The sequence below is a fragment of the Panthera pardus genome, unplaced genomic scaffold, assembly GCF_024362965.1.
Source record: "Panthera pardus isolate Hobbes unplaced genomic scaffold, ASM2436296v1 HiC_scaffold_6, whole genome shotgun sequence".
Classification (NCBI taxonomy): Eukaryota; Metazoa; Chordata; class Mammalia; order Carnivora; family Felidae; genus Panthera; species Panthera pardus.
Window position 1 is genome coordinate 15,926,787 of NW_026526991.1, and position 25,966 is coordinate 15,952,752.

Here is a 25,966-nt window from a genome sequence, read left to right on the forward strand (position 1 = left end):
AATTTTAACCAAGGCCATGAGAGCCTGGCCAGAGGACTGATTAAAGAAGGAAATGGGGACAGTGTTTTATAATGAGTTGATCCTGGATAGGAAGGGATTCCTGAAAAATATAGCTTTACGCTAGGAGTATGTCTTAAGATGGGGGTTTGGCAGACATTTCTGGAATAAAGTATGTGGGGACAGTATTTACTCCAAACTGGTGGTAGAGGCAAGCCCTGTAAAACTGCTTATCCAAGAATGGGAGTTTTGAGAAAATGACCACCTTAAGGAGGAGATACACAAAAGCTGTAAGAAATATTAGATTTCAGTTTCAAGAAAAGGTTGTCTCTCCCAAGGGGGGATTCCTAGAGACTATGGCAACCTTGGGAGCAGAGTGGTAGTGGGATATCAAGAGACAGGAGCCACCTTTAACCAGCTTTAACAGAATGGGAAATGTACTCAGATCAAAAACCCGGATTCAAATCCTGGCTCTGCCAGCACTGAGCGGAAGTAGGCAAACTACTCGCCTGAGTCTCCACGTTCTGGTTCTATAGAGTAGAAGTAACAACATGAACTAGATCTGTAAAGGTTAAAGGGGGGGAATGAAAATGCTTACAAATTATTAATAGGCAGAAGATAAAAAGTGCTATAAATTTACATGCAAATGCCTCCCAAATTTTATCTCTTGCCTTAACCTATTCCAAGTACCCACCTACCATCTTCACTTAGAGTCTCCTAAACATTTCAGACCTGAAGCCCAAACTCTCAACCCCCGCCTAACTCTGAACACCTCGTCCCTAGTCTTCCTTGCTTCGTAAACGTCAGCAGTTGCGCAGACCTCATCCTCTCCCTCAGTTTCTGCCCTTCCTCCCCCAAAACCTTGGCCACCAGCAAGTCCTGCTGGCTGGACCTTCGGAGCACACCCGGAGTCTACCACTTCCCTCTGTCCGATGCTCCTCCTGAGCACACACAGCCATCCTCTCTGCCTGGACCACCGACCACCTGCTTCCCTCCTCCCCCTCCTCAATCTGCTCTCCATGGGAATCCAAGGTGACCTCTAGGACTGGCAGTTAGATCTCCTCATGCCTCTCTTGTGCTCACCACCCAACAGCCCAACCGGCTCCCGGTCCACGGTCCACGTGGAACAAGTTCCTGTGGGGCGTGCCCCACCCCCCCACCATGCTTCCTCCTCCTCAAGCTTCACTGGCCAGAACAGTCTTCATTCTGTCTCCTGAAGGTACTGAGCTCACTCATGCCTCAGGGCTTTTGGACTACAGTTAATAACCCAGGCAAAAGATAAGCTATGCTCAGATAATTAAGAGTTGAGAGAATGCAATTAGTATCCCCTCTAACGACTTTACATTTATGCCATAATTCTGAGTGTGTGAGCTTTGAACATTTTTAAGTCAGTTTTCAATCTTCGGAATGATTAAAACAGCCAATCGAAACAAGAAGCTCTGGACACCAGATACAAGGTTGGTGCTCTAAATATCCTTCTCACTGGGTGTTAAAATAAGTTAGACACAATTTTTACTTCTGTTCTAAGGTACGTGTGCTGCCGAAGCGAGCCCTTAACTTCAGTTCTGTCAAGTGCAGGGAAGAAAACCGAGGACACCAGGCACTCCTGTGTTGAGCTTTCTCAGATAACAGACACAGGGGTTTCCAGTCAACATGGCAGCTGGGACACATCTGTTTATCTCCACGTCCTCTCTAAACCTAATATGAAAGTTGACAAAAATTAAGGTCCAGCCCTTTAAGAAAAACAACAGGCAAGAGATAAGAATTCTGTTGTGAGAACTGACGAGTGAAGAGCAGTAAATGGTGAACACAAGGAGCAAGGTAAACCCAAGTGCCTGCAGAAGAGTGTGGAGCGGAGAACTGGCTCAGCCCTCACCCCCACTCCTTGGAAGGCTCTGGAAACAGAGACACAAAGTACTGTGAAGAGCGGGAGGAGGCGTGAGGCTCAGTCACCGCACCCGGCAACAATTCCAGTGGGTGCTGGAATTTAAAAGGTGCCTCAACTGACCCCTCCTCACTGTTTCCCCATCATCACGCTTTCCCCACTCACCACCAACCCCGCCTGTGCTACTGTGATAGCATTCGGCTGGTACCACGCCTTCCCTTGTCCCCTACAGCTTTGTGTTTTCATCACTGGAGCCAGAGTAAGTCAGATCATAGTTCTCATCTGCTCAGACTCCTCCAGCAGCTGTCCACCTTGCTCGGAGGAAAAGCCAAAGTTCACGGCATGGCTTTGACTGCTCTGGGCTCACTAGTTCTGCTCCAGCCATGCCGGCCTCTAGCCTCAGGCCTTCCTCTTGCCTACGACGCTCTTTGGCCAGGGAGGGTGTGCTCCCTTCCTTTCCCACTCCCATCTTTTCAATAAGGTGCAGCACCCCGGCCATTCTACCTAAAATTTCAACTCTTAACCACATGCCTTCCCCCCACATGCTTCCTATTGTCCCCTTTTGTTTTATCTCCACACGTATCCTTATGTCTCTTGCCCACAAGAATGGAAGCCCCACAAGGTTGCAATTTTGTCTTTTGTTCACTTCTTGTTACCAGGGCTTAGAATAGCACCACTTAGAAGATACTTAATAAATACTTGTAAAAATAAATGTCTATATAAGACATCATCAGCTCTTTACTTTCTTCTTTAATTAATTTTTGAGAGAGAGAGAGAGAGAGAGAGAGAGAGAGAGAGAGAGAGAGAGAGGAAGCAGGGAAGGGGCAGAGAGAGAGGGAGACACAGAATCCAAAGCAGACTCCAGGCTGTGAGCATCAGCACAGAGCTCGAGGCGGAGCTTGAACCCACGAACTGTGAGAACATGACCTGAGCCAAAGTCAGATGCTTAACCTACTGAGTCACCCAGGCGCCCCTGACTTTTTATTCCCTACCCTGAATAGCCAGAAACCACAATCCTCCCCCAACCCTTCCTTAAGAATTGAACCACAATGACCTGACACCCCAGGGCAGCAAGCACAGCAGATGGTAGGGTAAGGTACCAGCCTGATACAGAGGAATTAAATCAAAGTCTGTGCACTAAAGAGTGGGTCCCAGCCCCCTGCCCCTACCTGGCTCCCTGAAGGGCAGCTGATGGTCTTAAGTACTGTCGCGACCCTCATTCCCAGCTCCAACCTTCTAGCAAAAGTTAGAAAGATCCTAATAGAAACTGGCACCGGCAATAATCATGGCTCACTGCCTGATTCCCCTATAGTGATGTCCACCAGTCAACAAATTCTATTCCTGGGCCATAAAGCTTCCAATTGCTTTTTAGGGTTCATGGACATTTCGGGTATTAGAGAAAATTTCCCAACAACAAATGAGAAGGGGGAAGAAACCCCTCAAGGAGTACAGACAATTAGGAACAGAACACAGTTGAAAAGGAAAACAAACAACTAAAACTAAAAATGAATATAATACTAAAAATATATACTTATGGCTATAAGAAAGACTATAAATTAATATTTTTGATTAGAAATTAAAATACAATAGGTTTTAAAAAATCTGGAAAATTGGGGTGCCTGGGTGGTTTAGTCAGTTGGGCATCTGACTTTGGCTCAGATCGTGATCTGACAGTTCGTAGGTTCCAGCCCCATGTTGGGCTCTGTGCTGACAGCTCAGAGACTGGAGTCTGCTTTGGATTCTGTGTCTCCCTCTCTCTCTCTGCCTCTCCCCTGCTCACGCTCTGTCTCTCAAAAATAAACAAACATGAAAAAAAATATGGAAAATAAAGTCAATCAAATCCTAGAAAGAAAAACAAGAGAAGGAAATGGACAATGAGAGTACAAGGAAAATGATGAAGGGAGATTATCAACAAAATAAGAAAATATCTGAAAATTGAAGGAACTTGAACTTCCAGAATAAGAAGGTACCTGACTTCCTAGGACAAGGAATGAAAATTTTAGAATTCCAAGAACAGAAGATAGTAAAAACTTCGGGGGAAAGGGATGGGAGGAAGGGGAAGAGAGAGAGAAACAGCACACTTGTGCACGCACGCGCACACACACACACAGATCAGGAAGAATAATGTAACATGGAATCTAGATAATAATACAGCAATGTTGTCAGGATCCTTAGAGAAAAGAATTTTTCAATCAAGAATTCTATAACCAACCAGGGTATAAATCAGCTAGGAGGATAGAACATGTTCAGATATACATGATCTTACAAAAGTTACTTCTTGCCATCCTTTCTCAGCAATTTAATGAACAGACTATTCCACTGTGGTGGGGGCAGGTGGTGGTGGGATGACATGGGATGAGCCAAGAAACAGGGGGCTCAGATGGGAATTTCACAAATGACTGCCACTAGAGTGTGTTATGGACTGTGTCCCCCATGCCTAGATCACCCAGGATACCTCAGAATGTGATCCTGTTTAGAGACAGGGTCTTTACAGAGGTAATTAAGGCTAAATAAGGTCATGGGGTGGACCCTCATCCAATATGGCTGGTGTCCTTTTAAGAAGAGAGAGAGACATGAGGAGGTAGTTGCACAGAGAAAAGGCCGTGTGAGGACACAGGACAAAGCGGCCACCTGCAAGCCACGGAAAGGGGTCTCAGGAGAAACCAAACCTGCCAATACACTGACCTTGGACTTCAGCTTCCAGAACTGTGAGGCAATACATTTTCTGTTGTGTAAGTCCTTGGTCTGTGATATGGGATTAAAGCAAACCAGCACAGAGTGCTTCCTACCCTTTCTTGAAAACATTTCTGGGGCACAGAAGATGAGGCTGCTCGCGGCCCTGAGCCAGGTTCTGCCCAGAACTCCTGTGACCTGTGGCAATCAGTTCTTAAGACACTGGCTAGGAAGCTGGGGCTCAGAGGAAAACCACCACAGATTGGAGCAGGAAGAATGGGGGTGCTACAGAGAAGGTCTTCTGGGGAGAAAAATGGTCCTAACAGACAACTGATCGTGTGGAAAATTGTGTTGAGAGACTATTGATGGTATAGAAAAATGGAAACAGAAATCAGAAAATCAAGCAAAATAGAAAAATATTGTTAATTTCTGAAAAAATAAAGTTAGACCATAAAGAAAATGCCCTCAACTACTTGGTTTGTGGGTGAACAACATTTATATAGTTGTAATAATACAATTGAAATAAGTAACCTAACATTATGATAAACCTGTGCAGGGAATGGAGGTGGGGAGTGAGAAGGAAAGACAGCCAAGTTCCAGCTCCTCCTATCCATCGTAACAGAAAATCAATGGGTAATAGCAAACATGGATGAATAACATAAATAGCTGTTTAAAAATGTTATTTCGAGGAGCGCCTGGGTGGCTCAGTCGGTTAAGCATCCAATTTCAGCTCAGGTCATGATCTCATGATTCGTGGGTTCAAGCCCCGTACTGGGGCCGGATCGGGATTCTCTCTCTCTCTCTCTCTCCCGGGATTCTCTCTCTCTCTCTCTCTCTCTCTCTCTCTCTCTCTCTCTCTCTGTGCCACCCCCACTCTCTCTCTCTCAAAATAAATAAATAAAAAATATTTAAAAATATGATTTCAAAATAGAAGAATAAAAATGAGAAGAAATCTCTTCTGGGAAGCAGAATTGGAGAAAAGGCAGGGACAGATGTTTTTCAGTTCAAAACCCCCTTTTTTGTACTATTTGATCTTTTAAACCACGTGCATTTATTACTTGATTAAAAAACTACACTTAAAAGAAACAAAAATTATGTTAAGCGTTCTACATCATTCCCTCTACTACTCTCTTAAGGCTTAAACTACCTATGTTTTGTTTGTCCATTTCCCCCCAATCTTTTCTTTTCTTTTCTTTTTTTTTTTTTAACGTTTATTTATTTTTGAGACAGAGAGAGACAGAGCATGAACAGGGGAGGAGCAGAGAGAGAGGGAGACACAGCATCTGAAACAGGCTCCAGGCTCCGAGCTGTTAGCACAGAGCCCGACGCGGGGCTCGAACCCACGGACCATGAGATCATGACCTGAGCCGAAGTCGGATGCTTAACCGACCAAGCCACCCAGGCGCCCCCCCAATATTTTCAATAAATCTGATGAAGCTGTAAGACAAGGGAATATCAAGGGAATCTAGGCTAATCAGAAGGTTTTCATCCTTGGATTAAAAGCCATCTGGAAAAGAATACTAGCAAGATAAACTCCTCACTGCAAGTGAAAGGTCACCTAACCCCAGGAGGGCTTCTTCCCATTTCATAGAGATGTACAAGTCAAGCCCCAGTAAGGTTCAACCGATCTCCAAAATCTGCAGTTTCACATCACTTCAGGCTGGAAACCACTTCTGTCAATGAACATTATCCCTATCATATCATTAGTTTGAAAAAATGTTACAGCAGAAAGACTCACTGCCATTACTTGCACCTGTAGAGGTCTGTATTTATAGGAGCTTACTAATCAAGTGTGTTTCTCATTTTCAAAAGTACTGCTTTGTCTATACTATACACACACATACTCACATACTATGTATAGATTAAAAACTGAGTAAAATCAATCCATCAAGAGTGCAGAATCTGTCCCTTTTCATTTCCCTATTTCAGTTCATTCACATATTTAACCATTACCACACACCTATCAGGTACCCTCCATGAGAGTGGCTCTATCAGGCTTTATAAGAATTTAAGAATGTGATCCCTGTCCTCAAGAAGTTTAGTGGAGTTAGAACACAGTGGATAATCACGGAAATGTTTGCCAGCCTTCCTCTCTTTGCACAACACTCTGGTGGAATAAAACACGAGGATTTGGGATATTTGAAGTTTGTAAACTGATTCAGAAAATGGAGACCTTCTCTTACAGTGTGCATTCTTATAAAGTGTCCAGTGCCAATATTTTATAAGAAGAGTTTCAAGCTTTGTCCCAGTCCAGGGAACAGGTCAAGAAAAATAGAGGCTGTAAATAAGATTATGGTTACCCCAGAATGACTTAGTAGTGTATCTCAGCAATTGCCTAGACCAAGAGAGAGGGAGAAATAGTTTCAATACAGAGAAGTTGATTTTCACTGCTGATTACTGGAAAACACTAGAATCTCAAGAAGTGTTTACAAACACTCAAAAGGTATTAAGAGTTAGCATTTTAGGGAACTGTATGAATTAGAAGTGTCAAATTCACATGGATAAAATGTTTTGTTTTGTTTTTTTTTTTTAAACAAAATACTGACAGCCTAAAACAATCTCGTGTCTGTCAACTAAAAAACAGTGTTAGTCTGGAAAAGTTTCACTGATGGAAGGAATGACAACTATGGATGGATTTATTTGAGTAAATGAATTGTAATATTTTATATACTTGTGTGGCAAGAAAATAAAAGTTGAGATCAGCGAGAATATGCCGTTATCTTTAAGCCCATCAGTTAAAACCACGAGGACATGGCACTAGGAATTTAGGAGTAAAGAGGAGACACAAAGCTGGAGAGCAGAATGCAAAAGAGCCAATGTCAGTGGTCACTGCCGTCTCTTCCTGAGCACCCACCGTGTGCCACCCACTATGCCAAGTGCTTAACGCTCAGGACAGCACGGATGTCAGTCAGGAGCACGGACTCCGGAGCCAGACTGCCAGGGTTCGGAAACCAACTCCGCCACCAACTGGGGACATTGGGCAAGCTACTCAGGTCACTGTGCCTCTGTTTCCTCATCTACAAAAACAGCAGCGACCTCTCAGGACTGTGTGAGAGAGAAGCCAGCGAGTCAGTGTGTGTGAAGTGCTGAGAACGCTGCCGGGCACACAGTTAGTGCCACAAAAGTGTTAGCTGCTGCTGCTGCTGCTGTTCTTCAACTAGTTAAGTGGCAGACGCGGCCCAAATTCGACCCCCAGGGCAAACGTTCCCCTTTGAACCGCCAAGGGTATGCGGGTATGCGTACCTAAGAGGGAGCCTACAGAAAGCAAGTTCATCAGTAGTGACACACTGCTCTGTTTCTTGAAGATACGAAAACAAGACACCGCCGAGCCACAACCGCGTGAAGACTCAGCAGTAACCTCCCAGGAAGAGCAGGGCTCACCAGCGGGACCACATGGAGAAACATATCTAGGCGAGGGGCCACGTGCAGCAGACGGGGAGGGCGCCGCGCTGGGATCCGGACACCCGCGTTCTAATTCAGCTCCACAGCCCCCCAGCTGGGAACCTCACACAGGCTGCTCACCATTAAACACAGGCGCAGACCATTCTGAGCGGTCTGCTCGTGCTGACGCCCTACGGTACTAGGACCCGACAGACAGCGGAACACATACGCACCTTCCACAAAAAAGAGGTGCTGCTATTTATTTTCTGAACGTCTACCTGTATCTTAGGAGGTACGTCGTCTAGAGTGTATTCGTAATTATAATTTTGGGTGGAGCAGCTGCAAAAAAATGAAATAAATGGCAAAGAGAAGCAACCTTACGGTACATTTTTCAATGCTATTAAAGTAAAAACACCAAAGTCTAAGAAATAAAACCAGCATAAATCTGGCTAACAATGTAATGATTTTTCCAACACACTGTATATTTTTTTTAACAGGGGAAAGTTACACATTTCTTATATACATGGTTAACAAATACTATTTTCAGTTTTGTAAACAAATCGAGGAGTGACACAATTTACCTTTTTGCCCGTGGCGGCTGCTGAACTTGTCTCCAATCTCCGGACGCCTCGTCTGCCTCAGGAGCATTTTGATCAGAAAAGCATCTTCAGCATTTGAAGAGATCATCACTTTTTCGATATATGAATCCGTAGCCCCTTTGTAGCTAATATTAACAGCAAGTCACTAAAACAGAGTTTTCAAACTGCCCTTTGTGAACCTATCACCCACAGGCCGTATTTTACTTAAGATCAACCACAGAATGTTTTGACCCTGCCATTTTGGACTCTGAAACGTGCCTTTCATTTTTCAACATTAAGTCCAAAGGTTACCGTTTCCCTTTTCCAGTCTTTGTCTGAGATGGCTAACCTTTAGGAAACACTGTGAGAGGCAGGCGTAAGGCAACTTAACCCACACCGCACACACCATTCCCACGCTACTCCCTCATGGCAGACAAAGAAACAGGATGCTTGGCAGCCTGGAAGGATCGCAGAGCCCTGAGGAAGGTTTCGTTTTCTTTTCAAGATAAGAAATATGGGAGCACACTTTCTAGCCTGTGGGGAAGGAATCGACAGAAAGCTGGCTGAAGACATGGAAGGACAGAAGAGAAAATGAGAGAGTCAGGTCCCTAAAAGACTAGATTAAATGCAGAACCCAGGAGGAGGGGACGCAGTTCTGAAGAAGAAAAAAGATCTCCTCCTCCAGGACAGGATGAAAACCAGCTAGCATAACCACCTTTCTCACCCTGAAACAGCTTTTTGTTTTGTAGTATTCGGGGCCAGGGCCCTCACCCCTCCCCGAAGTGGAGAGCCCAGTTTCTCCTCTGCGCTCCCACTCACCCCACAGACAAATCCACGGCACCCACAGCACTGCAGCCTTTAGCACAGAGGGCAGGAGTTGGGCTCTGAAGCCAAACTGTGGGAGTTCAAATGTTGACTCTGCTGCTTGCAGCTGTGTGACCTTGGTAAATTACTTTACCTCTCTGTGCCTCAGTTTCTGTGTCTTTCGAACAAGGCTATTGGGAGCACTTGGTTCATGGAGTGGTGGCCAGAACAAGTGAACACAGGTAAACTGCCCACAACCATAACCGGTACAGAGAAAGTTCTCAACGAAGTCACTGTGATCAGGATATTCACTGGACTTCTTTTTTTGTGCAGGCCTCCGCTAACTATGTGTGGTTCCTTTCAGGGGAGGGTCGTGGTTCACTTCAGCTGTGTTTCCAATACAAGTGGCACAGTGACTGGCCGGGAGCAGGGCTCAGCTGTGGGTCAGAACGGGTCTGCTGAACTACCTTCCAGGGCCCAGGAACCCAGCTCTCCCGTGTCACCCCAGACCCCCACTTCAAGAGTTCAGTTAACTCCAATCACCCTGGCTAGACTAAGCATCTTGTTACTTCTTCTGGTTTTGTTTTTATGTCAGAGTGTGGTTGCTATCACTGGCCCATGGCTCATCTCATGAGGTCTCCAATTTCACTGTATTTGAGACATCTGGAGATTAATGAGTGTAGATCTTTCATTGCACAGATGAAAAACCTGAGGCCAAGGTGTGAGTGCTTCATCCACATAAGGTAACACACCACATGACCAGTACTGAACCCAGCTATAGTCCCGTGCAGTAGTGATGCCACACTGTGGCCAGTGTGTTTAATTTACTTATTTAACACACATCTGATCCTATCACTCTCTACCGAAGGAATTCCCAAGTACTGTACAACCTAGCCCCAGCAGGCTACACTGGTCCTCTAAATCTGGGTGCTGTTTTGCCCAAGGGGCCTTCACCTCACTGTTCCCTCTACCTGGAACTCCTGCCTATTTGGCCCACAACTCAAACCCAGGGTGGGAGGCCTACATGATTCCACAGCTTGGTTTTATCTTCCACGCCACGCTGTCTTCATGACAACTATTATTACCCCCAACTGTAATTTCTATTCTCCAACCCTCCAAGAGCTAACTTCTAATTTCCCCTAGCCTTTCTCTTTTTTTTTTTTTTTTTTTAATCTTTCTAGGTATTTCCAAGGTGAAACCAATACATACGTGATGGGCACATCCTTATACTGTGGCTGCTGTGGAACATTACTTCCTTCCAGAGGAATCTGAGTTACTGTGGGCATGGACTTATTGACAAGCACTTGTTTGTTTTCTACCTTCTCACCTAAGAAAAAAAGAAGGGTGTTACAGTCCAATCGCTACCACCTCTGTGGAATGCGCACATTATTGGGGCACGGAACTAGGTGATTAGATTGGTCCATGAAATGCAGACAAGGAAGGAAAAGGTCGATATGGTATGAGCCAGAGTTCAACAGGGCTCGTCAGTAATTGTGGCAGCCCATTTGAAAAATCAGTGTGTAAAAAAATCAAGAAACTGGTTTAGAGAACCAAACTAACAGGAGAAACTTCGTGTCAATAAATGGCAATTTTATATATCTTGGGGTGTCAGAACAAGTCTGGGCCACTTACTTTTATTAAGTTACTTCACCTAGTCCTCACTCATTGCCCACTCGGACAACGAGGCAATCAAAATACTTCTTTGATTTTCCTGCTATTCTCACCTTTCTTTGCATCTTTTCCTGGTAAGCTCCAAGGCCGACTACTCTATAGTATTGTCACGGTGCTAGCTCTCTGACACAAAACCCAGGTTAACAGTGAGCAAAATTCTCCGAGAAAGAAACGCAGCCAGGAGGAGAGGAAGCCGTGCGCCACGCGGCTGTGGGCACCACAGCAGATGCAAGGACCCACCACCCAGGCACCATCGTGACAAATCACGTGGCTTTGCCCTCCCAGCAACGTCCCCACCACAGCCCATCTTTCCGCCTCGCTGTGGCCCTGCTCTCCTGCTCTGCTGCCAGAGCTCTCGCTGGGTCTCCCTCTGTTTTCGCCCCTTTCTATTCTTCTCTCCACACTGTGGTCACAACGATCATTTCAAAATGCGTACCTGACTGTAGTGTTGCTTTTAGGATCGTGCTGAAAACAGCATCATGATGCAAGGCCTGTGTCTGGGCCCTGCCCCACCTCCTGCTCTTCCTCTCTCTAGATTCTTGTTTACTGCCCTCCCCTGTCCTCTCCCTGTTTGAGCCGCACCGGCCTTTCAGAACCTTTAACCATCTATAGCTACAGGACACCACAGCTCAGGACACACTCCGCTCCCCTACTTACTAGTTAACTCCACGCATCCTCCAGATCTCAGCGCCCTTCGTTAGGGAAGGCGAGACTGCACTTCCTGCCTAGGTCAGATCCTCTTGCTATTAAATGCCCTCACAGATCTTTATAGGGTTCCTTAACCTGGCTATGGTGTGACATATGTTTACATGTGATCCTCTGGTCACTGTCAGCCTCCCACGCTGGACTGTAAGACTCAAGGGCAGGGGCTGCGGTGGCATCAACAAAATTCACTGCAAGTTTGTAATTATCACGGAGTCACACTTTTGGGGGAAGAAGAGTCTCAAGTCAGTCTGCATGTTAAATGCACAAATGATGAAAAACGCCAGTGTAGATGCAGGGAAATGGCATTTACACTCTTAAAGCATTTTGTTTTAAACATTTCCTTAAAGTGGCTTTTCTGTGCTTGAAAATTTTAAGTAGAAAAGTATAACTGGAACAGAACTACTACTATGTAAAAATATATGCGTAGAAAAATAGACTAGAAGGGAAATTCATCAAAAATGACCACGCTGTTTGAGTTAGGAAAGTGGTTTTGTAAGTTGTTATTTTTTTCTTCCCTGTTACCAAATGTTCAGAAATACTGATGCATAACTTTCATGATGCAAAGAGTATACATTTAAATTGTTTTTAAAAAGGGCTCTTACCTGGAGAACAGATACCATCCGCATCTAAAATTTCGTGTCGCCAGATGGGTTTCCTCGTAGCAGCGTCCAACATCGGCCCCATCACTTTATCAAAAGTCTGATTGGTATAGCGCTTCAATGTACATTTAGCATTTTTATATACAAGGCAGCGCCCAAAGCCTAAAATGAAACCAAACTGGGGGTCAGAACCACCAACACGACTATGAGAAAACATGTATTTGTGTTACTGAATGACCCACAACTTGCTCTACATTTGGGTCATCTGGGATGGGCCAAATAGCAACCTGATAATCCAAAGAACTGGCTCAGAAACTCTCCAACACCTACTATCCACATAAACACTGGAATCTCTACAACCATGTTTCAGCATGGAATACATCCTGTCATGATGGAGAAAGGTGAGAGAAACCTGAACATCACTGTGATTCTTTCAGGGCACAGAGCCACAGAATATGGGAACCGGAAAGGGCCCCAGAGACCACCTAGCTTAACTGCTCTATGTACAGTGTTACAAGTGCTACAAAATGAGGTCCAGGGAAGTCACGTGGCCTAGGTCGCCCAGCCAGTTGGGTGGCAGTGTGGAAACACACCATGTCTACTGATCAACCAAGATTCTTCCCACACACCCTTCTGGTGCATAACTTCTGCTAACCTTCTCTGAAAAGTTTTCCTTTTTCCAATTTTGGCACTCAGAGGAAGTCCCAAACAAGGGCACAAAAAGATTAATTTTTCTCCAGAGAGGAGAGAAAATGAAGAGCCGCAAATAATTTTAACAGAAGAAATCATTTGCCTGTGCCCCAAAGAGGAGAGTTTACTCTGATTATACTTTTGGATCACATTTATCTAGTGAATGAGGGAAAAGTCCTGACACCAACCAACAATCTAAATAAGCATTATGAGGGGCGCCTGGGTGGCTCAGTCGGTTGAGCATCCGACTTCGGCTCAGGTCACGATCTCATGGTCAGTGAGTTCGAGCCCCGCGTCGGGCTCTGGGCTGATGGCTCAGAGCCTGGAGCCTGCTTCTGATTCTGTGTCTCCCTCTCTCTCTCTGCCCCTCCCCTGTTCATGCTCTGTCTCTCTCTGTCTCAAAAGTAAATAAACGTTAAAAAAATTTAAAAATAAATAAATAAATAAATAAATAAATAAATAAGCATTATGAAAGATAAGCAAAAGGAACAGAAGGAAACCTTTAGGTGGAGGAAAAACTTCCCGCACTGAATCCCTCAAGAAGACCCATCTGCTGTAGAGTCACCCAAGATTCTGTGACTGCATTTCTTTTCTTTTCTCCCTTTGGCCAAGCAGTTATTCTAAACTGCATTCTCTCTCTAATCGCCCTAGGATATACTGAGCCATGTCAGAGTTTACTTAAATAGGGAGACACCTCAGGATTAAATGTCAGCTATTACTGATGAAATAAATGCACGGCTGTAAAATCCTTCACTTACGATTGTCCGCCAAAGGCAGAACTCTTAATAAGAAATCTAAGAACGTGGGTTTAGAAAATCAGGAAAAAGTGGGTTTCTAAATAAAGCCTCCGTGCTCGAATGTAACTTTTAAAATATGAAGGTGACCGTGTGATTAAGTAACAAATTTCGACATCTGGACAGGAGATGAGGATGTTAGTAGGTCTCCGAGAAAGGTCTCAGTCATTATGGCTCCTGGTAAATTGTGTGTGGCCATAATAAACTCCGCTCAGCGAGCCAGCTGCTTTGGAAACATTACATGATCTTGAAATTCCGTACACTGGCCATTAACTGCAACGTGTTAGAGTGCAGTGGGAATCTGAGCTGCCTGAAATCAAGAAGCGTTTTCCTCCAAGTGTGAATGGACATTTTATTTACAGGTGATAGCTTAAAAGCTAGAGGACAGTAAACTCAGATCATTAAATGGTGTTGCAGAGTTTCTGACAGATATCACAAAGTCTTCAGATTTCCACATAAACGTTACCAGTTAATCAGAAAGGAAAACATCTAGTTTTAAAGCATGGCTGTTGTCATCTGGAGGAAAAAAAAGAGGCATAAATTAAGTGCAGCCAACATTAATGCCAAAGACACATGTCTAGGAGTGCTATTACGGCTGCCTAGCAACTACAGAGAGTAAAGGGGAAGGCAGAGTGAGTATGCCAGGGAGGAAAAAGAGAGAGATTATGAAGAGAGGAGTCAGACTTCAGGTCAGGTGACAGCTAACAAACCATGAGCAGTGACTTGCAAAAGTAAACTGTCAGAAAACTGACAAAAAGATTGCACAGGAACTGGTAGGTCGGGGGTCTGTGCATGGGTATTTTTAACTTTTAGCATTTTGCTAACAAAAAGGTCTAACATTATGGGGTTGAGACATACAATTAAAAAACCCTTTAACACAGAAATATTGCTATGGCCTTCTCAGTTTGTTGTTGACTAACTAGATTATCCAAAAACCGTTTTTCATCTATTATAATTCCTGCTAGGAAATAAACAAATTCTTGCATGTTTTCTGTTGAGGAACTCTCTCAAGTCCCCAATAAAGTAAAATAACAACAACAAAGATACACTTAATAATACATTTAACAAATTACCTCTATGTAATATTCATTAAAAAAGTCAACACTGAAACTTAACCACCTCCTGTTTGTATGTTACAAAATTCAAATCACTTGAAACTGACATTAACATTTTGACACCAGGTGACTTTTAGCTGATTATCCTTATTATACCTAATTCTGCACACCGTGAGCTCTGTAGACCCACTTACCTCTGTCCAAGGAAGCCTTATTTAAAACAAGGGCATCTTCAATATCATAGCCGCTGTAACTCATCACGGCAACTGTTGCATTCTGTCCAGCTGGCAGTTTCTCAAATTCTATCAACTCAATGGTCTTTGTTTTAACCATGGGTTTTTGTGGATATGCTAGCAGATACATGAGAGTATCGATTCTGTTCCGCTGGTTGTATCCAATGGTACCTTCATTGATATTGGACAAAACAAAGTGTACATTCTATTATGTAAAATAATTAGGTAGCCATGTGTACCGAGATTAAAAAAAGGTATTAATTTCACTAAAATGAAGAAAACCTTCAGGTTAAACATTTCAAAAGCAATAATACCCTCATAGTGGCTAACGACTTTTAAAAGCAATTTTCCTCCATAAGGTTAAAAGTCCTATAAAAGAGGAAACATTTGCATGGGTGCCTGGGTGGCTCAGTTTATTGAACATCTGACTTCAGCTCGGGTTGTGATCTTATGGTTTGTGGGTTCGAGCCCTCCATCCGGCTCACTGCTGTTAGTGGGGAGCCCACTTCAGATCTTCTGTTCTCCGCCCCCACTCCCCCCAACTGCCGCTTCAAAAATAAATCTTAAAAAAAAAAAAAAAAAAAAAAGTCCTACAAAGAGGAAAAATCACACCCAAAGTATACCAACCTAACCCCATTGAGGAACCAGTCTCTACTGGTTTCATAGGTAGTCCACATTTCATAATTGCATAGGTAAATCCACATTTCTTAAACTCAGTTCTAGCATGTTATGCATACAGTTCCAGCTACTTGGATGAGAAGGTAATTAGAAACCACTGCCGAGTGCTGACAGGTAAGGATATATTTCATAAAAATTAATCAACCATTAGAAAAGTTCTAAATGAAAAAGAAAAGAGAAAATGGAGGAAAAGAAAGGAAGGAACGAAAAGGAGGAAAGTGAAAGCAGAGAAGAGTGGATTTACCCATTTGTTTAACTCTTCATTTACTAAGCAATGAACACACAACTACTCTATACCCAACAGGGGAGATAAAATGGGGAAAGGCATGGTGGCCCCTTCCTCTAAGAAATCCAAGGTCCTATCCAATCAGGTACAGGCTTTTCTGTCCTTAGCAATCAGACTTTCCACCTGTTGGGACCTTGGAAGTTGTTCCTGTCAACTGGAAGTGAAATTAGGATGTTATTCTTTGTCCCTTTCCCCCGTAGGGGCACACTAAGGATCAGAGACTTGCACCAAAAAAGGGTTTCACTCTCATGGTCTTGTGAATACATAGTTGCTCCTACTCAGAGACCTTAAAATGGGGACTCACACTTGCCCTACTCCTGAACTTATGTGTGGGTTACTGAGCCTCTTTAACTTCTCCCAGGTGTCTCTTCTTTTCCCTTGAGTGGCTAAGAAGGTAGCTTAAGTCACTTTTTCTCTTTCACATGCTTGCATAGGGACACATCCTCAATACCCACATGTCCCAAGATGCCCATGTGCCATTTAATGGAATTAAGCTCTAAGGTGAGCAGATATCAAAACTCATTATTTCCTTCACCTTTTCCTCTGTACTCATGTCATGAAATCAATGGTGATTTCAATTCAGGGATGAAAATAACATATTCACGCAGCAAAAATGATATGGGACTCCTTGCCGATTACTATTGAAAGAAATCATGAAACCTTCAGGGCTCACTATAGAGGCTCAGTAAGTGTCAGTAAACAAAACTGAATTGCATAATTTTATAATAAATATTTGCACTTAAATCTCTAGAAAACTTATCAAGATTCAGCTGAAAAAAATAGTTAAACGGAATCTCATGAACTTTTTGTTGAGTTTACACTAAACTGCCAATTAATTTATGTTATTTTAGTGCCAACTAATAAACTGGGCAGGATACCTGGTAATGGATCAGTTTCAGAAATAAAATCACTGTTGCCTGGATCGTGGTAAAGTTCACTGACAATAAGTTTGTCCTTTTACATGAAATCGTTTAAAATTTATGTTGAGATTTCAGCTCCAATTGTATCCTCCACCCAGCTTGAGACAAGGGTTCAGGCAATGTCCCACCAGGCTGCCAAACCCGTCTTCTGAAACCTGAGACAAGCATTATTATGCAGCAGGGAAGGCATTGATGGCTGCACCCCCAAACAATGGTGAAAGAGAGGAGATCCCACTATAAATTGTGCTACCAGGCCCAGAACATAATTCTCAGGCATTACAACTGACCTGACCACTGAATGGATGAACAGCAAAATGGTTTAGCAAATGTCTGGTGCTTATGATCTCATTAGAAATTCTCCTTAAAGGCTTTTTGAAGAATTTGTAGGAGCACATGTGTATATACATTTTGAACAGCACTGATGGGTGTGGTGTGTTGGTTAAAACAGGATTTATAAACTATGACTTCTCTATCATAAAACTTCAAAATGCCATCACACTCTATAATTTTTATAAAAAGCCTGATGACTATTTTGCCAGTAAGCAAGCTTTGTGAGAAAATGTCATGCAGAAATTAAAAGACTGGTCTGGTGAAGCACAGGCTCAAAATAGGATGCCTCTTACTGTTTTCAGCTTCCTTAAAAAGGGCGTTGTGTCTACGTAATAACTAATGCAAGGAGACCAGAAGCTGCGTTCTCCCTCCCACTGCTCCATTTTGCCCTAACTACAGTCTCATTTCCTCATTACCCAGGACATAATCTTTCTTACAAAATCGCATTTTCTTGACCATAACTTTCCTAAGTTGCAGGTTGGCACAGCAAAGTATGCAGATGTAGGTTAAAACAGTGAGGACATGTTTTAAGGTAGGATGAAAAAAGGTTGGTAAAGATACATGTAGCTTAGGAGAATATAAGGAAATGCATACTGAAAAACATAAAATGAAGTTTAATGAATTTATGTTTTCTGTCTTCCTTTGTCCAGTTTCTTTTTATTTGAGAACATTATTAAAACCAACAAACTTTATCATTTAAAGTGTAAGTATTGAGGAGTTCTGACAGATTTATGCCTCTGTAAAATCACCACAACAATCAGGATCCAGAACACTTCCGACACTCCCAAAAAAGATCCCTCCCTATCCACGACCCCAGGCAACCACTGCTGTTTATCATTACAGCTCGCACTTTCTAGAATTTTATATAAAGGGAATCATGCAGCAGGGACACTCTTTTGCTGCTGCTTTCACTTAGCATAATGACTCCAAGGTCCATCCATGTGGCTGTATCATATTCACTCTTCATTATTGCTGAGAAGTATTCTGCTGCACGTATAAACAGTTTATTTACCCATTCACCTGCTGATGGACACTGGCCTTGTTTCCAGTTTGGGGCACTTGTGAATAAAGCTGCTATTAACATTCATGCACAAGACTTTGTTCACTTCTCTTGGGTAAATACAGAGCAATGGGATTTGGTAAGGTTAACCTAAAAAACTACTTAATAATTTCCCAAAGTGTTATACCATTTATGTTCACACCAACACTGTATGTGCTTCTTAGCTGCTCTGCATCCTGACACTTAATATGTCTTTCCCATGTTAGTTGTTCTAATAAGCATGTTGTGGTGTCTCAGTTTTAATTTACATTTATCTGATGACTAGTAACAACGAATATACTTTCATGAACTTACTGGTCATTCCTATTACTATTACCCTTTGTGAAGTGTCTGGTTTTTGTTTTTGCCATCTTTTAACTGAGCTGTCTTGTCACTGAAGAGTTCTTTATATATACTGGATACAAACCCTTTATCTGATGTTACATATCTATATTGCAAATACTTGCTCCCATTCTGTGGATTAAGATCTTTCATAGAGCAGAAGTTTAATTTTGAGAAAGTCCAAATGATTAATTTTTTTCTTCTTCACAGCCTGCACGTTTTGAATTCTAAGAAATCTTAGGTCATTCAAAGTCATGAAGACTTTTGGGACGCCTGGGTGGCTCAGTCAGTTAAGTGTCCAGCTTTGGCTCAGGTCATGATCTCACGGCTTGTGTGTTTGAGCCCCACGTTGGGCTCTATGGTGACAGCTCAGAGCCTGCAGCCTGCCTCAGATTGTGTATCTTACTATACCTACTGAGCTGGCACTATGCTAGGCACCAAGGATACAGTAATAAATAACACAGACATAATCTTGTCTCGAAGGCGCTTATATCCTACAGTCTAGCAGGGAAGCCACCTTGATCATGGTCTGCAGTGAAGAGGAAAAAGTGAGGAAATAAGATAGTTTCAGTTGAGAAGAATTTTAGTAAGTTCTATAGATAATATTGCACAGAAGATATAAGGTAACCTTTTAGAAGTTACTCAACCAAAGTGGGAGTCTGTTTCCTTGCCAGAAACACAAAAGGTACGTATTAGATCTGACAGGATTATCATTATGATTAAAAGAAGAAATGCATATAAATCATCGGAGTAGTCAGTAAGCGGCATCATTCATTAACAATACTACTAATATTAGCAGTAACACAAACATCCCTTGACCTCTGCATTGTCACCTGTTCCGCCTCCAAAGCTAACCCTACTAACCGGACGACAGTTTAATTTTATCTCCATTAAGTATTCATTATTAGCATTCTAGTCTCAGGAAACATCATACAATCTTACATCTGAAATACCGACAAGGATTTAAATAAATTTTTTTTGGACAAACAGTGAAATTCTAAATACAATTGTCAGGGATAATTTGGTCAAGACGTCTTTTCATTCTGTACCCACCAAATTGATAAAGAATAAATATTCTAAAAAAAGAAAATCAAACCGAAAGTTGAATGAAATGTAGAGGAAGAAGTAGAATGAAACAAAATTTTATGAGGATCTTTGTATATTATGTATTTCTAAGATCTCAAAATCTTCTAGGCTACTTCTAGGACAACCCACTCTACTTTGAAGTGGGGAATACAAGAGAAGGAGCTATCTGCTCTGGAACAGCATCTACTGAAAACAAAAACTAAAACAGAAGCTACGTTACTTCCTGAGCTAATAAATAAATAAACAGATAAAAAGTCTGAGCAATTTAGAGGTGAAGGAGGGCTGGGAAGAGACCGGGCCTAGGGGAGGTATGTGATGCATATTCATGAACTGAGCTGATAGTGACTGAAAGATCCCTTTAACTAGGAGAAAGTGTTCCACTAGCGGATTGCCAATTAATAAAACGGGCAGGATATGAAAGCGTGACTCGTGGACTGGAGTCTGGTTCCAGGGAGTACGTCCAATGCAGCTCCGACACACAGCCTTCACTTGGAGCGCTGAGCGACCCAGGTCACCCTCGCCAATTCCACACACGTCTACCTGGCTTCTTGCTCGGAACCTTGTCACAACAGAGCCATATTCATGGAAGGTTAGGTCTTTCTTAGTAGCACAATAAGATGGTGTGTGGAAGCCTGTACTTTATTAACAACTTAAAGAACCTTAGATTTAAGAAACACCTCTGCTGGGGTTTCACAACTAAAGTGAGCTTTCTCTTATGTACAAGGTGAGGCTTTCAGTCTGTGCTTTGTGCTCATCTTGGTCTCCTTGGTAGTGACAGAAAAATGATTTTCTCTCATTTTCTCACTCTTCACTGGGGGCAGACGGTTGGTAGTGAAAAGTAGACAGCAAATCTTCCAGGTTGGCTAGAATATGTAGTGTGTTAATTCTGGGCTACTGTCTTCCACTATCCATATGGACTAACGGATGAACGGCACGAAAATAATACTTTAGAACATTCACACAGAATCCCTGAGATGTATACAGTCTTCAGCAATGGCTCCTACTTAAAATGGGATAGCACGACTTTTAGTTACCAGCAGCCGAGACTGCATGGAATTAAAATGACTCCGAGAAGTCCAACTCAAAGTGCTAGGTCTGCTTTACAGACCTGGGCCTCTGCTGTGGGTCTTCTCCCTCTGCTGGCCTTGTTCCTTTTGGGAGTTTTCATCTAGACCTAGCTTGGTACTTCTACAGCTATTTCAGCGTCCGAAGAGAAACGTGGTCATGTAATGTGCCAACTCTGAATGTACTTTTATCTTGATGCTTTTCTTCCCAGTCAGGTGTTTTATAATAACAAACAGTAACAAAGGCTTTTTTTTTTTTTTATTACTTAAGATATTCTGTGGCTTTTGTCTTCCTAGCGTCAGCAGTAACGTCAGAGGATTGTATCCAAGGAGCTAAATGTGCAGGACCCAGGGTCAGAGCAGCTGAATACACCAACCTCAGAAAACACAGACAATGAATTGCAAATGACACTCAAAACAAAACGAGAAAAAAAACCTTCACACAGAAAACTACAAAAGAACTCTACAGACACTGAATTGGCTTTCTGTACACACTGATCCTGCTTAACTGTGTGTGGTAACTAACCAAACGCTGCAGATACTCATGGCCACAAAATAAAGGCTTTTTTTTTTTTTCTTTTCTGGTAGGGAGACGAGTTACAAAAATAAAAATATTATTTCTTCCCTTCAAGTCTCTTCTTTATTTAAAAAAAAAAAAAAGATTCACCAAGTGGAGATAGATTCGTAGCCCTTTCTGTGTCAATGTTCAAACACAAGCAAAGAGTGGCATTAGCGATGAAGTGATTAGTCTTCCGTTAATTCTGCTGAAGGTTCTACACAAAAGGTGTATTGTTTCAGCCAGGATTCACATCATGAAACAAAATGGTTTGGTAAACCCAATAGAAGTGATAGCCCTTTCATGACACACAAGGTTCAGTACTGTATATTTCAACTTGTTAGCAAGTCACAAGCACAAGCGGGAAATCAGCCTACACTGCTGCTGAGGATGAATGGGAAAGGGGAAATTGATGAGCCTCGGCTTAGATTTTCCCACTGGGAATTATTCTGAACCGTCCAGGCATTACGTCATTCAGGTAAATGGTTGCAGGACAACATGTTTTGCCAACCAAAGCGCAATATAAAAACTTGAAAAGAAACATACACTATCTGGGATGAGATGTAGGATTGCTTAATTGTCAAGCAACGGTCAGTTGCAGCTGATTGCTGGCAACTGGGAAGCTAAATGCTTTCTGGTGGTTACTCAAAGGCAATGCAAAAACCTTTCAGTTTCTTTACAAAGCTCCTTGTATCATACTTTAAACCAGAAATGGCATACCATATTGATGTCACAGACATAAATGAAAATAGAACTTATTAAACTCACTAGGATTTAAAAAACATTTTTAAATGATTTTTAAGAAACATTTCAGAAAAAGTTTATAAGCAAAACTTTTTCTTGTTTTGGCCTGGTATCTTCGCCATATCACCTTCAAGATAAAACCAAAAATCGTTAATATGTGGTGCCCCTCCCAGTATGCCACCATACCCATATTAGGCTAAACACCCATACCAAAGCACCAAGATGCCCCATGCAACGCTTGCTTCTATTTTCATGCCTGTGAAAAATACTCTGGGTCTTTCAAGACCCGGTTCAGTTCTATTCTTCGGAAACAACCTACTCTCTAACCTCTAGTGACCTTTCAGCTCTCATTCCCTAAGATTGCAGCTGTTGGTCAACTCCAGCACCTATCACATATCTTGAATTATAGTTGTTCTTGTTGGGCTCTCCTACTAGACTGTGAACACCTTGAGGACAGGGCTCTGTCTCACCTCTCCATGTTCAGGTCCCAGACTCACTGTCTGGTCTACACATGATGTTCAACAAGTGTTATGGATGGAGAACAGATAAATTAATAGATACATGGAGGAGAGAGGAAAGAAAATGGAAGAAAAACGAATTCAGAAATTTGTATGACACGAACTGGTGTTTCAGAAGCTATGGGAGCAAGGATGAGGATGTAATGGGTGCAATGACTGTCACCCTGACCATCACTAGCACATTCTAATATATACCATGCATCTTCGGCTCTCTTCCTCCCTCTCTTCCCTCCACCTTGTGTTTTTCTGCTCTTTCTTCCATTTCTTCTGGTTCACAACTGACATTTTATAGAGCTTTTCTCTTCATGTTTACCGCCTTGTCATTCTGTGACATCTATTATATATCTCCTTGTTTGGTCAAAGGAACAAGTTCAGAGAGGTTTTCTCTATTTCTGTTTATGCTTCAAACATGGCGGGGCACCTGTAAGCCCTGCGGAGTTCACAGGCAACCCTCTGAGGTCAGTAACACAGGAATTAGCAATGTCTGACTTAACCAAGCATTTCATACTACTGGAGTAAGGATAAAGATTTAAGCCTTTTTCCAAGTATTTGCAACCAAGTTCAAGAAGGAAATCTTACCCATGGCTTGTTTCCCCATGGCACATTGGTATGTGTTTCTTGGGGACTGGTTATGATGAGGATATGGGATGAGGCCAGCACAAACGCCAAGAAGAGTGAAGGGCTCAATCTCCAAGTGGGTGGTATCTCTGTTAATTAAAAATTAGACATCTAAGACACCAAGGACTACAACAAATAGCTCTTAAAGAGTATAAAAATATTACTATCAAGGTCCCAATGGGGGTGCCTGGGTGGCTTAGTCAGTTCAGCGTCTGACTCTTGATTTCAGCTTAGGTCATGATCCTGGAGTCGAGCCCCACATCGGTCTCTACACTGAGCATGGGGCTTGCTTGAGATTCTCTCCCTCCCTCTGCCCCTCTCCCCTGCTCGTTCATTCTCTCTCAAATAAAAAAAAAAGTCCCCCAAGGACCTAGATAATAAAATTTATAAGTCTATATGAATATAAAAATTTATACACAAATACATGTAATTTATATAAAACCTCAATGTTTGCTGCTAGTAAAACTGATAAAAATAAAATATAATAAAATGAATTATTTTTTTCAGTAATAGAAACTTATTACTTATAGAAATGTAAGAGAAGGGAGATAGTTCAAAATACCCCTGTAAGAAAATAAAACATTATTACATACTAATAACAATAACCCTTATAAAGAAATCACTATATTGGGCATATCAAAATGCAATACCAAAAATATCCACATGGCTGAGTGCGTTGCTTTTCTGCCCTTTTCCAACTTGTATCAATGACAAAGTTGTATGACCATTTTCAAGAGGAATAGATCCTGCTGAAGAAGTTACTAGAAGATGTAAGGGGACCAACACCACAACCACCAGGTAAGTGTGGCTGTTCAGCACTTGTTCAGTTAGATTAGTATAACTAAGGAATGGGATTTTTCATTTTACTTAATTTCAATTACATATTAAAAACTCAAATTTAAATAACTCAGTTCAGTTGTTCAAAACCTCTGAGTTATGTTTGTAACAACTTACACTTGTGAGTCTACTTTTCCAAATGTAAATGTTATGAAACCAGATCAGGTATTTCCAATGAACATCTAGCCTTCAAACTGAGATGTGCGTTAAGTGCACACCAGATTTTGAAGACTTATAATAAGGAAAAAAATACATAAAATCTCAATATTTTTATATTGACTACATGTTGATATGACATTTTAGATATACTGGGTCAAATACAGTTATTAAGATTAACTTCACCTGTTTCTTTTTCAGAGTGGCTACTGGAAAACGTAGATATATGGGCTTGCATGACATTTTTTTATTAGACAGCTGAGCTGTAGGTACTGGACACAAAGGAAGACTTTATCTAGTAGGTGTTAGAATCTTCATTACTTTTGTAACACATTTTTGCAAAAATACCAGTTTTGGCTAAATGATACAGCAGCTCAGGTATTTTAAAAGGAAAGGGTAGCCAGACTGTTTCTGGGTCTTGCTGAAAGTAACAGTCATCACATCCAGTGTCTGTGGTCTCTGCTGATCCTCTATTCCTTCCTCAAGCATTTCTAAGACATAATTTTAGTCATTTCAATGGCTGGGGCACCTGGGTGGCTCAGTGGGTTAAGCATCTGCCTCTTGATTTCAGCTCGGGTCATGATCTCCTGGTTCCTGAGTTTGAGCCCCACATCGTGCTCTGCACTGACAGCGTGGAGCCTGCTTGGGATACTCTCTCTCTCTGCCCCTCCCCTGCTCTCTCTCTCTCAAAAAATAAGTAAACTAAGAAAAAAAAAATAATGTCAATGGTTTATAGTACCTGTGAAGTGATTTCCAAGATAGGGCAACCCATTGTGGAAAATTAGTTGCAATGCACATGGCAAAAGATTTCCCACTTATCCAGTCATCCATCATGATTTTTTTTTCCCCCAGTATACATATGAATTATGTTCCTAGCTTGGTTGGAGAGAATGCTGTCCATGTGGCTCTTGGTTTGAAGAACACAGTTTTGACCTTATGACCTGGCAGAACCCCAACTCTCTCAGATATGTTAGGCCTTTGTCGGCAGAGACGGAAAGGGCTCTAGGTTTGGTTTTGTTTTATTTAAAAGAGAAACTGCTTATAATGACATTTTATGGCTTACAATAACAGTTCATTTAAAATGTACAGTTTTGTTTAAATATTGGCCAATTTGAAATATGGGCCAATTTCTTCATGTAAATAAAAACTATGCAGATTGAAGCTGAAAATGAAAAAGGTAAAGACCTTTTCATAACAATACATCTAAGAGCATGTATCTTCTGATAATTATTCAAAGTCCAAATGCTCTGATTTTGACTTCTATAAAACAAAAAGGAATACTATTATTTGAAATTAAAACCACCATAATCTTCTGTCCTGAACAGGAAATAGGAGACTTTCTAGTCAATGTGCCTAAGGGCCTTAAATTTAGCTCAAATCAAGATTCTGTAACCTGTCGTTTGCAACAGCAGAAAAATCAGAAAACAGCCTAAATATTCAACAACAGGTTAAATAAACTATTTATGTGTAGTCAGACAATGTAATATAAAGAAACTGAAGTAATATATTTATATAGGTATATACACATATGCTAATATAAAAAATGTTCAGAATGATGAAGTTGGTAATGATGGTAGGTTTAAATCAAGTTTAAACATAAACTATGCTGCCTTGGTCCCATACACTGTGAGTGACCGTGTAGGTATGTTTGTATTCCCTTAGAAAAAAATCTGAAAGAGTACATTAAACCATTAGCACTGATTACATCTGGAGGCTGGAGTTTGGTG

The 25,966-nt window shown here is 41.9% G+C and overlaps 1 protein-coding gene across 1 annotated transcript in view; it reads right to left on the minus strand.

Moving 5' to 3' along the window:
* Positions 1 to 25,966, minus strand: part of POLR3B (RNA polymerase III subunit B) — a 103,509-nt gene that overhangs the window by 22,990 nt on the left and 54,553 nt on the right. Inside the window, exons 19-23 of the mRNA XM_019446669.2 lie at positions 23,208 to 23,335; positions 15,027 to 15,236; positions 12,297 to 12,455; positions 10,528 to 10,645; positions 8,518 to 8,660 (exon numbers count right to left, since the gene is read on the minus strand). Of these exons, the coding sequence (XP_019302214.2) occupies positions 8,518 to 8,660; positions 10,528 to 10,645; positions 12,297 to 12,455; positions 15,027 to 15,236; positions 23,208 to 23,335 (758 nt within the window). The remainder of the gene's footprint in view (positions 1 to 8,517; positions 8,661 to 10,527; positions 10,646 to 12,296; positions 12,456 to 15,026; positions 15,237 to 23,207; positions 23,336 to 25,966) is intronic.